Source organism: Notolepis coatsorum (genome assembly GCF_963971535.1).
Source record: "Notolepis coatsorum genome assembly, chromosome: 1".
Taxonomy (NCBI): domain Eukaryota; kingdom Metazoa; phylum Chordata; class Actinopteri; order Aulopiformes; family Paralepididae; genus Notolepis; species Notolepis coatsorum.
Window position 1 is genome coordinate 37164739 of NC_140165.1, and position 15861 is coordinate 37180599.

Genomic DNA, 15861 nt, shown 5'->3' on the forward strand with positions numbered 1-15861 from the left:
TTATGTGGTACTTTATGGGAATATCTGTATCTTGAACATAAGCAGACAAAGGCATTAGGCTGTTAACTACAAAATTAATATACTGGGTAGGGAGGCTGTTAACTACAAAATTAATATACTGGGTAGGGAGGCTGTTAACTACAAAATTAATATAATACTGGGTAGGGATTGACACGTTTTAGGATAATGCAGAATATGTTTTATTTCATCCAACAGCAGAGACATTCTGTGATTGATTGGACATGCCTGGCAGGCTGACACAATGGAATCAAAGTGCCTCTCCATCAGGCGTATTCATGCAAAATGCTCAGAGTGATGGACCATGTGTATAAAGATCATGGCACCATCCTGGATTGGGGCCATTCAACGTTTGTTTGTGATGACTTTCAGCGCGCAAGTAACTGATTACAGTCGGAGGAGCAAGCCTCAAGTCAAACAGTACAGAGTGGATTACTTTACAAGCGAATGGCAGCACCGACTGATCTCAGACACTGCTTGGGTGCCCCTGGTCCCACAGTGCGTGGTGCACTGCATCAGCGTTCCTGATGTGGAGCAGGTGTTAACATCTGGCTGCACTGAGGGGAGGATCACACCTGGATGCTGGCAGTGTTATACACCTGGGGGGCTTATTGACTAAGCTTCTGAGAGCAGACCTGCTGGCGTAGGATCATACTTTAAAATAAAAAGCACATCTCAGTTTCCAACCCTCGTGAATCCTGGCCTTGGTCCTTTGAAATAATAATTATTATTATTAGTCACCCTCTGTGTTCAGTTGACCAATGAACGACTCAGTTAAAGGAACACGCCAACATTTTGGGAAATTAGCTTACAGTCTTCTCCAGAGAGAGACAAGAAGATAGATACCAGTCTCCTCTCTGTGCGTTCAGTAGAAAGCTATCTGGCTGCATGTTAGCTTAGCACAATGAATGGAAGCAAGACACCTCCGGGAGAGGTGTTAGTTGGACAATGACTAGGCTACCTGTCACTCTCTGCTTCCATTCATTGTGCTAAGCTAGGCTAACGTGCATGAATTAATGAATGAAAACTTTATTTAACAGATTGCAGAATGGGTACAATACAGTACGGCTCAACACAATTGTTAAGGGGATGCAGACCAGAGAAAGACGTTTGTCTTGTTTACATCAGGGTTCGCCATTTTCAATTCATAGTGTTTACAACCATGCAGCCAGATAGCTTTCTACTGAACGCACAGAGAGGAAACTGGTATCTATCTTCTTGTCTCTCTCTGGAGAAGACGATAAGCTAATTTCCCTAAATGTTGGCGTGTTCTTTTAACAGAAATGTGACCCAATTCTGGTAGACAATACAGTAGGCACAATCTGAGCTACAATAGCTGGCAGGCTGGCTACATTTGGCTCCAAAGCAAGCAGTCACAGAGACACAATTGCATTGGCAAAACACTTTTTCTTTTACGATATTGTGGATTTTGTACAGACAAAAAGACAACAATGAAGCTATAAGGTCAAATCTGTTAAGTCTTTTGTTGTTGATAAAATGAGTGAACAAATAGATTGCAAGATTTGACAAGGGTGCTACTCTTCTTGAAAAACAACAATGAATGAATGAATGAATGAAGTTAAAGTTACAGAAAAACGAAATGTCTGGAAGACAGGCGAGGGGGGGTGGGGTGGAGGGAAGAGCGCAAAGGAGAGAGGAGAGGCGCAGAGGGGAGGAGGAGGAGAGATGAGGAGATGCTGAGAGCCGAGATGGAAGACAAGAGCAGAGCAGAGCAGAAAAGTGAAGCCAAAACGATAAAACCTACAGGGGTCTCGCTCGGGGCTGGGAGGACATGCGGGAGAGAGGGCGGGCAGGGTGGATGATGATGGTGAGGAAGGTGACGAGGATGACGGTGAGGAAGGTGATGGCGATGAAGGTTCTTGGAGCATGCAGTCTGGGTTAATCCAGAATGCTCGTGTCTTGTCGTTACCTTTTTACAACCACATTTTAACATTTATAACAGTTATAGTTACAGTATGCCATATGGATACTGCATATTATTGTATTATGTATTCAGTGAAATATATATATATATATATATATATATATATACATACATACATACATATAGGAAAGTTACATGAAAACTAAGCAAACAAATAAGACAGGCGGGGTACAATTGTAATCTAAGCAAATAATGAAGAAATATTTGTGAGGTATTTATCATCTGTCCAGTTGTAAACGTATGTAATATGCACTATGTTTACTTGCTGTATGTGTGGTGTGTCCCATTTGTGTATTTGTGTACTATGTATGTAGGCTATGCTTGCAGAACTGCAATTCGAAACTGGCCCCGGTAAATGTCTAAACCCCCCCCCCCCCCCCCAACCCAATGTACAGTTTCTTCCCCCTCGAATGTATATATTTTCTTTTATGATCTCCCTCTCTTAAACAGTACTGTATATTTGTATATCTTGTATGTCATAAATGTCTGGATGTAACAGTACTGTATATCTGTATGTCATATATGTTATGATGAATTGAAAATGGGGGACCCTGATGTAAACAAGACGAAAGTCTTTCTCTGGTCTGCATCCCCTTAACAATTGTGTGTATTGCGCCAAACTGTATTGTACCCATTCTGCAATCTGTTAATAAAATGTTCAATCAATCAATCAATCAATCAAACTCTGGAAAGAGTACTAAAACATTTAGCTAGAATGGGAACATGTTTAAATGATTTACATTTACTCAAGTAATTGTAGGATTAAACACAAGATTGATTCAAGTAGAAATTAAAGTACACTTTTAAAATGAAAAGAAAATAGAGGTAAAGATCCCCTCCAGATGTATTTTAAACCCTTATAAATTGTCTATATTGAATAAAAATGTTCACCAAATTATTCAATAAACTACATACAGTGACCAGAATTTCTACACCTTCACTCTATTTACCAGGAATCCAACGTCAACAGCGATATATATTCTTTCAAGATGTGTCAATGCCTATACTCTCTGTGTACACTGAAGCTAAAGGTGTCAAGTTACCACATATTGGACTGTGAGAGGTTCGAGATCACAGATGCAACTCAAGATTTCAGGGAAGTACAGAGAAGCTCTCCCTCTCCAGGGGAAGAATGTGAAAAAGGCGCTTTGGTGACAACTCTTGCACAAATAACAACTTATCAATTCAAAGCCATGCAGTGTTTTTGAGGGGAAAGGATCTTTAAAATAAAAATGAATAAATAAATAAAATAGTGTTTCTCAAAATGTCAATTTAAGTGCAGGAAACTAGAGTAGTTGTAGTTAGTGGCTTTCCATCACTTTACATACTTATGTACAGCAGCACCTCTCCATTTGTGCCTGTTGGTTACCTTTCTTACTGGCGCCCTGCTGGTCAGAGTGGGTACTGTCCATGCTGTCCAGACTGGGCCGCCTCTCTTTCTGAAGGAGTTTGTCAACCCGCTGGATGATACACTCCAGCGACTTATCTACGTTCACCCACACCTTCTCCTGGAGAGGGAGGGAGGGAGGGAGAGAGAGAGAGAGGAGGAGGAGGAGGAAAGAGAGGGGAGAGAGAGAAAAGTAGCAGCATGCGGAAAGGGACAAGTACAGAAAGAGGAGAGGAGGATATGGAGGATGAAAGGGTGGATGTGCAGAAGGGGGAGAGGAGGATGGAGGAAGTAGGGAAAGATGAAAGGAGGGGGAATGACGAGGGGAAGGATATGAGTGGAAGAAAGGAGGAAAGATAAGAGGAAGATTAAGAGGGGGGCAGTAGAGTGGAGAGAATGAAAAAAAGCGTAGAATATTTGATAAAGAAGAGAGGAGAGGGGAGAGGAAGGGGAGAGGAAGAGACGGATAAAATTAGCCACACCACGTCCACATGCAAACCAGAGCACACTGCAGCTTAGCTTTCATTCACATTTACATAACACATGCAAATGCTGCGCTCAGAGTTCACCTTGTACACCGTTAACACTTCAACACCTGCTCTTTTAATGTCCAGGCCAGGGACTACACATGGAAACTACAGCAGGAGTTATCATATCATCAGAACCTTCCAAACACATTCTCTGTGTGGTGGAGCAACAGTGCAATAGAGGTGTATTAATATGAACTGGCTGATTGATTGATTGACTGACTGACCTCTTGACACATGCCTCTCCCCGCCAATTCCCTGCTTCTCAGGGAAGCAACCATTTTGATGCTTTATATCCTTCTACCACTACACTGTGAACTGAGGCTACGTTTAGACGGAGAGAGTCTGAACAGAAACCGCAAAAGTCGTCTTACGGTTTCACTTTTAATTTTGCGTTTAGACTATCGTTTTGGGATGGAATTCTCCGTGCAGACGAGGCTGTAACGACTCCAGACGACTGAGCCCCGCTGTCACACGATTGGCGCATATGTCACATGACGTGCTGTGAAGACCCGCCCTACTCTGCCTCTGATTCGCAGACTGTGGGTGGGGAATGTGATTGGACCAAAGCAGAGTCACTCACAGACAGTGGGTCCAGTCACGCCGCGGGACAGATTCTTGTGTATTTAAAAGTACTGCCAATGTAGCCTTCAGGTGATCGCCATGGATAGAATCAGCCATGCGTTGTTTACGCTTCTAGGCTACTGTCGCATGCCTGTGATGTAAGCAGTACACGCGACGAGAGCCTTGACAACCCTTTCGTCATCGTTTTATGCGGTTTGACAGTTTAGATGAGAGCAGAAAGGTTTATCGTTTCTAGGAATTCCACCCTGGAAGGTAGTCTCACTTTTTTGCGGTTTCACCCCGTAAAAACACCGTTTCCGTATAAACAAAAGGCACATCCGAAAAAATATTTTTGCGGATTCACCTGCTAGCGTTTCCGTCTAAACGGGGCCTGAATGTGCAATACTGTTACTCTGTCACTCGTGCCTTATTTTTCTACTTTATTCATTTTCTTAAGATTCTTTATTTCAGCATCAACATTTTTCGTAATATTTTTTTATTCTAGTTTAAGTCTGCATCTTGTGATTCTGTGTTAACACTTTGACTGCCTAAAAACGATTTACAACGTCTTTGCTGGCGATGCTAAAGTTGCCGGGGGACGCTGTACAGCGTCCTTATATCAATATTTCAAAAATCTGGAATCGGATTCATATTCCCCCTCCGCTGGCCTGAGATTCACCAGCAGGACCCACTGAGCTCTCTGGCGGTTCAGGAGCGCCATCTGGTGGCCGATCGGCGCAACTGCTTAACAGGAAGCGCAGTAGAGGTTTTGCTGGTCGGCCCTATTGCTTCCGGCCACTCGGGATAGGTTCCGGCACTCTAGCTCGTCACTCTACATAGCGATCGATTGCCAATAACTCGATAAACAACATGATTTGGACGTATATACCATTATACAAGCTGGAGATGGACCGGGTAATAATATATCCCATAATGATAAAATTTCTACTCGACGATGATCGCCCAACGGCGCGCGGAGACTGGGGTGAGTTTCAGCGTGTAACGTTACCATCTTCGATACTAACTGCTTTTATCAACATTTGACCCACATTAGATGATTGGTATAACGCTGCCCACGGAATTATAAACGCCCCCTCGCCCATCCGGTCAACATCAGATGACGTGTAGTAACTTCTAGAAGTACGTCTAGTTGAAATTTTTTATATCGCGCTGATTGCCATCAAACTGTATTTCATCATCAATATAATGCATTTGGGGCTATATATCACGTTCTGGAGAAAGTTGCAGAAAGAGATGAAAACATACTTATACATTAGACCATACTTTACTATGAATATGTGAATGAAAAAGTTTAACGTTGCTACACAATGAACAATACATATAGGACTTTGAATGGGCCCTAATAATGGCAATGTAGCAATAGAATTTAAAAAGTTATAGCCCTGCAAAGAAGGGGACGTTCTCCATAGACAAATAGCGCTGGCAATCTATGGTATATCATTAATTTAACCCATGGCAGCCAAAGTGTTAAGAGGAGACTAGCTAAATAAGATTTGAATTGTACAGTGTAACGGTCTGTTTAACTGTGCATATGACAAATAAATATCTTTAATCTTGAATTACCAATCACTGTAGGTGTTACAAAGGGTCAGATTAAACCGAATATATATATTTATTGCCTGAGATCCCATGTATAATATTTGTATATCGTTTGATATTCCCTGTATATTCCTTGTACAATATGCACTGAATATCCCTTTAGTCTCCAGGACAGACCATAATATTCATTCCCCTATTGGAAGCGATCCCCTGGCGCCAGGTACCGAGTAAAGCCTTACCCCCTCGAGCTGACTTGAAAGCTACCGCCGGGACTTGCCCAGGCATGCCCGCTTTCGCCCACGGCTACGAGACCGAGAGGCGACAGAAATGAGATAGGTACTATTTGTTCACGGTACATATATATATGGCGCAAGAAATGTAGAACCCCCCTTGCAGTTCCTCTTCAGTTCGCCTTCAGTTCAGTCTGGTTCAGTTACCGAGTAAAGCCTTACCCACCACGCAACGTGCGGTACAGCAGGGCTCGTATCGCCCCAAATAGAGTCGTATTATCCTAATACCTTTGTTCAAGGTACCGTTCGCTATTTACTAGTAAAAGCCTTCATTACGAGTCAAAGACCACGTGAAGTGAGTAATTGTGCGTCTATACAGAGCACTTATAGCCGCGTGCAAATAGGAGAGACCAACGTCAAGTTCAACTCTGAACCACCGCGCACTACCGCGCAACACGGAGGATTTACCCTGCCAGCAGAGCCACTTTCCGGCAAGGATTATTCTTCAGTGCTTTGACTGTGGCGGCTGGAGCAGAACCGTCTGCCCGCTGCTGCTGTGGGATCTACACATCTACCGTGAGGACCTCCACTCGAGCCCGTCTCTGCCGGAGCAGAGACTCCACGGCTCTCACCTACACGGCGCGCATCCTGGGACCAGGTTGCCTATCCCCGCTGCTCCAGGGGTGACATCACCTCCTTGAACCCTGGACTTGCATAGAGCTTGGCCCCCCTCTGCTGGCTTACAACCGGTAGTACACCCTTTCCCAGAAGATCCCTAGATAATTACTTAATATTCACTATTGATTTACCTGCACATTCTATTTGCCTTATAAGCGCAACTAAGTAATGTAATCTAATCCCTTTTATGTAATAAATATTCTAACCGAGTATTCTGTGTGGAAAACCGTGTTCTTGTTGGAGTGTTCTGATCTAATAATACTTATGTACAGTATTGGCCAGAAGTACATAGACGGTAGTGATTAATGATATCAGTACTTGATTAATACAGTCAGGGAATTGTACCCCTCAGTTACAGTAGGGTTACATAGAACGGAACTACATTATGATTTCATAGTCAGCAGTCGGTGCTGCATGTTATAATTGCCTCTTCTCAAGCCCCGCCCTCATTTCTTGATTCACCAATCACAACTGTTGCTTTCTTGGACAAACTTAGCTATGACCTAACTATATCTTAACCGTGTTTGTTGTTTCTTAACTTTGTTTGTCTGAGGGAAGCAACAGTTGTGATTGGAGGATCAAGGAAAGAGGGCAGGGTTTGTGATTCAGGTCATTTGTAGACAGTTCCGTGTGAAGCAACACACTGTAGCAGTTTCATTGTGTTGATGATATATGAGAAATATATCAACCAAAATGTAATAATTTGGAGTCTTACTACTGGACCTTATAAACAAATCACAGTGGAACAATAATATGCTTTTCTGATGGTCTACCTACTCACATAAATTAGGCATTTTCTTTTTCAAAAGTGGTTAGGTTACCAATGGTTACAGGCAGCCATGTTGGAAGAAATATGCAGGCCCATGCAAGGCCTCTATGATTATGTCCTCCCTTCTACCGTTGAATTGTCTCTAGCTTTCGTCTGACGGAGACGCTCACCCATTCCTCCTCGTGCCAGTCTACGTGTAGCGAGGACCGGCTGTTGCGTCCGCTCCACTTGGCCATCAGTGTGTCCTGGTCGTTCCGGAGCATCACTTGTTCCGCGTCGGCGGAGGGGGACGCCTCGGAGGCGATGTACTCCGGCCGGGCGGCGTTGAGGGCCTGGATGGCCGACGCCAGCAGCTTACAGTCACACACGGTCACCAGCTGCCGAGTCTGGAGGGAGATGTGGGAGAGGACAACATCAGTGTCTGTGAGACACTGTCGGCTGCCATCTACTTGGCTCTTTCAGGGTATCTGCAGTTTTCAACCAGTTCAATTTAAGACCTTTTAAGACCTTTTTAATACCAATTTTTTTTTAATCCTCTCTTTCTCCGATTTTTCAGTTTTTCTCCCCGTCCCAATTTTTTGTCGTTGTGCCAATTCCCGCCCTCCCCTGCCTGGTTGTTGTGCGCATGTTCTCCTACTGGTCGGTACAAGGGAACCCTGAAGTCATCCGCACGCTTCCTCCGACACGCGCGGCGACAGCCAGTGACTCTTTTCTCACCTGGCAGCGAGGACTCTCATTGGTGAAGTGTAATGCGTGGGAGGTCACGCTGCCTTCATCAAGTCCTGCTTCCGCTGAGAAAGCGCCCAGACCCGACCTGTCCACAACGCCAGATTCCCACCCATGACTTCCCTCCCCCTAACTCAGCCAAACGAGTTTGTATGACGATCAGCCCAAGCCAAGGCAATGCTGACTCCGGGAGTCAAGACCGCAGCCTCTTGCATTGGTGACGAGCGCAATCTCCGCTACGCCACCTGACCGCTAATACCACATTTTTTTATACCAATTTCACGGCCATACTAACAAAACAAAAAAACATAGCGACACTGAACTGGCGGCTGCACTTGCGTGCCTATTTAAATTATATTTAATATTATTTAATCTCCCGATAGTAGGGCTGCCCCCCCCCCCCGAAAAAATTGCACAATACCTGTGCAAATAAAATGTAAGACTTTTTTAACATTAAGGTTTAAAATTGAGAATCGAACCATTCAGCCAGCACATTAGGGAGAGGTGGTAGCCAGCTCACTTCTAACCCTCAATATACATCATAAGTTCTCATCACTAATGTCTCTCTCTATAATGCTGGCTGATAGGTCTCCAATGTGCCAAAGTCAATGTGAAAGGTCATAGTTTCAATTAAATAAAAATGGTCAAATGGAGGTCGTCTTTTCTTTTGATTAATGTTTCTTAGAGTACCGTCACTCCCTATGTTTACATGGATTATTTGTGACGTATGAAATATGAACTTAAAACATGATCTGTGTCACAAAAATATTACATTTATTATATAATTGAGTACAAAGAATGTTTTCAACTTCATTATCTAAAGACGGTAAGTTTAGAGTTCTGTGTTCATTCATAGTTAAAGACAGTAGAGGTTGAGTACTTTATTATCTAAAGATGGTAAGTTTAGAGTGCTGTGTTCATTCATAGTTAAAGACAGTAGAGGTTGAGTACTTTATTATCTAAAGATGGTAAGTTTAGAGTGCTGTGTTCATTCATAGTTAAAGACAGTAGAGGTTGAGTATTTCATTATCTAAAGATGGTAAGTTAAGAGTGTCGTGTTCATCCATAGTTAAAGACAGTGGTCGAGTACTTTCTGGTGAGGTATCACATTCACTCTCAAGTGATTTGGATTGACTTACAACTACAAATACATGAGCTGTTAAAAAATAAACGTCAAAACTGAGTTATATGGTTCTTCCGTACAAGGGCAAAATGATTATTATTAAGTTATATTTGTATGTGTGTATGTGTGTGCGCGTGTATGTGTGTGTGTGTGTGTGTGTGTGTGTGTGTGTGTGTGTGTGTGTAAATGGAGCCAGGTACTAACCCTCTACATTGGTTCAAATCCCCAGACCCTCACCTTATCAGCCAGTATAGCGAGTGTCCTCTCCAGGCCATTGGCAGAGCGTTCCTTGGCGGCTCTAGACAGTCTCTCAGCGTAGTAGCTGACCTGAGTCTTCAGTGTGTTGATATGAGCAATGATCTCCTTGGCCCTGACTATGTCCTGGGGTATATAGACTATGGACTGGGAGCTGGACAGAGCACTGCTGTTAGGGGGGAGAAGCAGGGGTTAGACTGTGTCTGTGTCTCTGTCCATCTGTGTCTGTGTGCGCATGTGTGTGTGTGTGTGTGTGTGTGTGTGTGTGTGTGTGTGTGTGTGTGTGTGTGTGTGTGTGTGTGTGTGTGTGTGTGTGTGTGTGTGTGTGAGAGTGTGTGTGGATGCATATGTGTGTGAATATCTGTATGTGTGTGCCTTTGTGTGTGTGTGAGTGAGACAATGATTGACTCTTGCATCCTGGTCAATATGTGATTTGACTTTCCAATGTATGACCCTCCTGCTTATATATATATATATATATATATATATATATATATATATATATATATATATATATATATATATATATATATATATATATATATATATATATATATATATATATATATATATATATGTGTATATATATTTGTGTGTGTGTGTGTGTGTGAGACAGACAGATACTGTATACAGAGAGAGAGTATATCAGATAGAGAGAGAGGAGAGATTGGGTCTCATTCCCGAAAATGTTTCAAAGATATATTCTGGAAGACTTATCTTGGAACCACTGAGACATAATCTATGACAAGATCACTCTGAGTCCTGAACGTGCTGGAGATATGTCTTAAGTGGCTGAAACGGTCGCAGAAATGATATGATCTGATATCTGCTTGGAGAATGGCATTCTGTCGTAAACTCCAAAGCGCGTTCCCGTTCAGGTCATTTGCATACAAACCACGCCCCCGACAGTCCTTATAAATATAAAGCAACTGGTGACGCAGCTGTGTGAAATGGAATGGCGGAAGTGCTTTGAGAGCCGCGTGATTACGAAAACCTAGCGTCAGTCAGTGCCAATCAGAGAGCGTCTCCGAGAAATGCGGCTAGGTTTGAATGAATGAATGAAAACTTTATTTAACAGATTGCAGAATGAGTACAATACAGTACGGCTCAATACACACAATTGTTAAGGGGATGCAGACCTGAGAAAGACGTTTGTCTTGTTTCCATCAGGGTCCCCCATTTTCAATTCATATAGAATTTCATAATCACGCTTGCGCCCATCAAAACTAGATTAGATTAATGTATTGGCATCATATACAGCTCGCGGTACACACCTGCCGCAGCGCGCGCACACACGCGCGCGCGTGTACTGTATATGAATGAATGAATGACATATAATATATATAGCCTACGGGCCGGCGGGCGTAATAAATGAACGCAGTATGGCTTATTATTCCATAATTAAGCCTATAGGCTACTGTTCATTCGTAGGCGCACACAAGACTTGTTATGGAATATTAATGCAGTCTATTTCCACCGATTAGCTTTAGTTCTTATTTATTTATCCACTGTCATTTCAGTGTTGGTGTATAGGCTATATAGTGTATTTCAATATAAGTTTAATTGATTAATGATATATTCGAAGGAATGCAGGTTTATAGCTATATCAACCCCCTCCAATGTACAGTAAATGACCAAGTATGGTTTTGTCAATATTCCAAAGTACAGTTTTGCTTGTACAGTGTAAGTCTACCACCCCTCCTACCCAACCTCCTCCAACAGTTTCTACGTCAAATGTACTCTCTTTTCTGGACTCTTTTTGTATCACAAACAGTACTGTATTTGCAAATCTGGTATGTCATAAATGTATAGATGTAGCAGTACTGTCTATCTGTGTCGTGTGTGTCATATATGTTATGATGAATTGAAAATGGGGGACCCTGATGTAAACAAGACAAAATTCTTTCTGCATCCCCTTATGTAATTGAGCTGTACTGTACTTTACCCATTCTGCAATCTGTTAATAAAGTTATCAATCAATCAATCAATCAAACAAAGGTCTGTCCCATTGTATACCAATCAATGGGATACATTGCATGTTGACCTGCATTCTTTCAAATGTATATAATTAATCATTAAAACAGATGTGTAACAAATAAGAAATGCAAATTCCACAGAAGGCATTAAATTATTATTATTTTCAATCATTTCACAATAATTGCATAATTGTGTTTGAATATCTGAGTAATTAAAGTAATTATACATTTGTCCAAAATAGCTGGTTCAGATATGGTTAATCCAGCTGCCCTGTGATCAGATGAATCCATATTATTTATTTTTCCGACATCAAATGCGTAATTTCTTATCGTACAAATATTGTCATATTTATTTTAATTATGATCAAGTAATTAATTCCAAGGAGGCCTGTAGCATTAACATGAAGGAATCACTATGAGAACACAGTCTGTCAAGTTATAATAACATTTTAAATTAGTCAATCAATCATGAGATTTGATCGTGGGCTGAGAGCATATTTAAGTGTGCTCCTCAGCACTCTTAGATCTGCTCTCAAATAAGATCTCAGGAAAATTTGAGGACTCCCACTCCCAGCCCTAATATTTCTTAAATAGGCCGAAATCTGGCTAAGACGAAATATTTTGTCGTAACTTCGTTCGAGAATGAGACCCAATAAGAGTAAGAGTCAGACAGTGAGAGGTAGGGAGATAGAGTCAGACGGAAACAGAGACAGAGTCAAACAGAGAGACAGAGTCAAACAGAGAGACAGAGTCAGACAGAGAGAGAGAGATATAGAGATAGAGAGAGAGAGAGAGAGAGAGAGAGAGAGAGAGAGAGAGAGAGAGAGAGAGAGAGAGAGAGAGAGAGAGAGAAAAAGAGAGAGAATGGTTGTGTCCATGTCACGGTAAATTAACCATTGTCTCTAATAATCCAGTATTATGACTCTGCTTCTATGAATAAATGGATGAGGACTAAGACAGAGATAATTTATTCATAAAGGAATGGGAAGGCAATGAGACACAATAGTCAAAGTATAGAGTCTATATGGCAGTATTGTGTCCGTCTCTATTTCTCTTGTGTAAAGAGCTACGGTGACATTTAGAATTTGAGTTTTTTGTCCATCCTCTTTCTACACCAGGCACTGTCCAGGATGAGTCAGTGTTAAATCAATCCCCTTCACCGCTGGCAGACACGCCGCCTTGTAAGAAGTAAGCGTCGTCTGCCAGGGCTGAATATATCACGTTATATCCTCGTCTTATATCATGCTAGCATTAACTCATTCTGCGCCACGGGTCGGGGCGCCAGATGGCGCTATTACGCCAGCGCTGTAAGTCAATGGGGCGCTTTGTTCACTTGCGAGTGCTTAAAATATATCTTATATTATAGCTATGGGTCTAATACACCCGTCAACTGTCAGTGAGTTGATTCCAGTCAACATGCACGAAACAGATTGTTTTTACATCGGCACATTTCCATTTTATACCGTTTTGAATATGAGTATAGTTTTGGTGATTCTTAGTAATCCCAGGAAAAGACGCGATAATAGCCCTTTAGTGGAATACACTAAACACGTTGTAATTATTCGCCTGATTATCTAATCATCCTGAAATCAACGCTAGATTATCGTTATTATCCTTCCTCATGCAAGAATGAAAAGGGCCCTGGAGCGCGGCGCTCCCCGACCACCTCCTCCCACTCAACGACACACAGCCACACACACACAGACAGCCGCGATCGGGGGAGAAAGAAATATCAGATCAACGCAAGATTTTATATATAGAGTCCTTACCTGGTATCTGATGTAATGCAAAAGAAATAATCCAATTATCTGATCGCCATTCCAAATACTGCTCGTGGAGGTCCGTCCCACATTACCGAGCGTTACACATGAACGGGCGGGCGGGGTTAGTGTACCATGCCATCGTTGTAAAGGCCTGCCTCGTCTGAGTATTTAAACCCCGCCTGCACGGCTCAGATTGGCCCTGAAAAGAAACTACACCATTTCTAATAGAGTGCAATACCTGCTGGAAGGCGTAGGCGGCGGTATTTGCCCTTTTTGTGAGCTCAGACCCATTCCCAATGATAACATCAGGCTGGATGGATTTAATTAATGGATATAGCTAATAAAAGAAATAACGATTAAAACCAGACTATACTCGTGATTGGCGCTGAACGGTTGGCTAGTTAACCCGACTATACTCGTGACTGGCGTTGAATGAGTTAAGGGGAAACACGTTTCCATACTGTCCCTCAGTTACAATGAAAACAGTTATAAGATGTAAAAGTAAAGAACATGCAAAGTGATCACTGCATTGCCTGAGATGGTTGAGAGGATTTTATGGTCATGTCCCCATACCTACAGTAAACATCAGGACATATTAATACATTAATAATACATACATATTATATATCTATAATAATAGATGTTTAACATAAGCATGGAAACGTAACTGGCCATACAATGAAATTCAATCACGTCATCACATTCTTACTTTGAGAGCTTGGAACTCATTAAATAAACAAAAAATAAATCAACGCAATTTGAGGAATATTTTCAGGAAACCCTTCAACCAAATTCCGACCTACATTTGAAAGATTTTTTTTTTTTTTTTTTGCCTGGTAGAGAAAAACCTGCAGACTAAAATTCTAAATGTCAAGATGTGCCTGTGAGGTGAGGTATTCACATGCACACATGCCTGTTTCCTGTTGACCTACACACGACCAGCACACACATACAAGAGACACTTCAGTAAACAGAGTTATACAATAATTCATGTGACATTTACATTTCTTTCCCCTGTGTGACATTCAGATGTTCGAGCCTGGAATACAAATTGATTCAACTGGAAAGAATCTGTTGGTTGTCCCTATGATTCCCTTTGGTCTGGAAATATGCCAATGGGAATGAATATTAGGAATGCATATTGGGAATGCTTATTAGGAATGCTTATTAGGAATGCTTAGCGTGAGAATGTTGATTCACTGAGCATGACGGAGAAATAAGAAACATCATTTAACTAGGGCTGTCATTAATCGTGTAATACACGATTACAATGTATTACGTTAATTACATGATAGGTAATCAATCACTATTAATGGAAATACATACACATTCATAGTACAATGCATCTGTAGGGGATGGAAATTAAGAAATGCTCGACAAAATGGTTAGGGGAAGTAATTATACTTATATCGGTCACAGGAGTCTTAATGTTGAATGTGTCGGTCCATTTTGAAAACATTTGCTCTCTTGATGTAAAAAACGGATTTGCTGACGGGCAGAGCTGAATGATAACACCACCAACATCACTGGCAAAGATGTACTACAAAAAAACGTGTTGCCTCGGTGGAAATAAACTGCTCATCACTGCAAACGGTTGGTTTGGAAACATTCTCTAATTAAATCTGCCTCTCGGCAGACCAGGGGATGTCTGCTTACTCATCATTCTCCAGTTAGCATGTCTGAGGGATCAGGAGGGCACACTCTGCAACACGGTTATGGGAGGAGGTAGTTGGGCTAGAAATGGGTAATGTGATTAAAAAAAGCTTTTTAAAAAGTATTATTAATTGCCGGAATCGATGCATACATCTTTGACAGCCCAAAATTAAACATAATTATAAAACATGTCTTGGTTTTCCCAATGACTTTAATTTGTTTAGCAATAACGGAGGCTATAGTTGCTGATGTTTTTGTAAATGATTATAACCAAACCATGTATTACAGTTCCAACTGTCCATTCAAGTCCCAGTCCTGGACCTTGGGACGGCTCTCAAGCCAGATCTGAATATCACATCAAACCTACACTCTTAACAAAGACGTGTTGAAATAACACAAGATATGTCGACAGCAACATACTTTTAGGCAGAGTTGTGTGTTTTAACACACCTGTATGTTTAGTCACACACAACACATCCTAGTGTTACTTCGACACATCTTTCATAAGAGCGTTACCCACCCTCATACTCACAGCTAAACACACAGACACGGTGAAGCGGTTCAGTCAGGCAACAGTTAAAAGGTTATAGGACATAGTGACCTTTGGGATGGTGGAAGTGATGAGCAGCAAAACACACACAAACAAAAACAAAGAACCACATGACATCACAACAACTCACCATTCCT

The 15861-nt window shown here is 41.8% G+C and overlaps 1 protein-coding gene across 6 annotated transcripts in view; it reads right to left on the minus strand.

Moving 5' to 3' along the window:
• Window positions 1-15861, minus strand: part of LOC311242231 (inositol polyphosphate-4-phosphatase type I A-like) — a gene marked incomplete at its 3' end in the record, with an annotated part of 159729 nt that overhangs the window by 28045 nt on the left and 115823 nt on the right. For 4 of the 6 annotated variants that reach the window (XM_084331195.1, XM_084331194.1, XM_084331193.1 and 1 more), the window contains exons 14-16: window positions 9765-9951; window positions 7849-8064; window positions 3333-3471 (exon numbers count right to left, since the gene is read on the minus strand). In XM_084331195.1, coding sequence (XP_084187321.1) covers window positions 3333-3471; window positions 7849-8064; window positions 9765-9951 — 542 coding nt within the window. Of the gene's footprint in view, window positions 1-1783; window positions 1949-3332; window positions 3472-7848; window positions 8065-9764; window positions 9952-15861 lie in introns of all 6 variants that reach the window. The other 2 variants (XM_084331191.1, XM_084331190.1) reach the window with 1 other exon arrangement.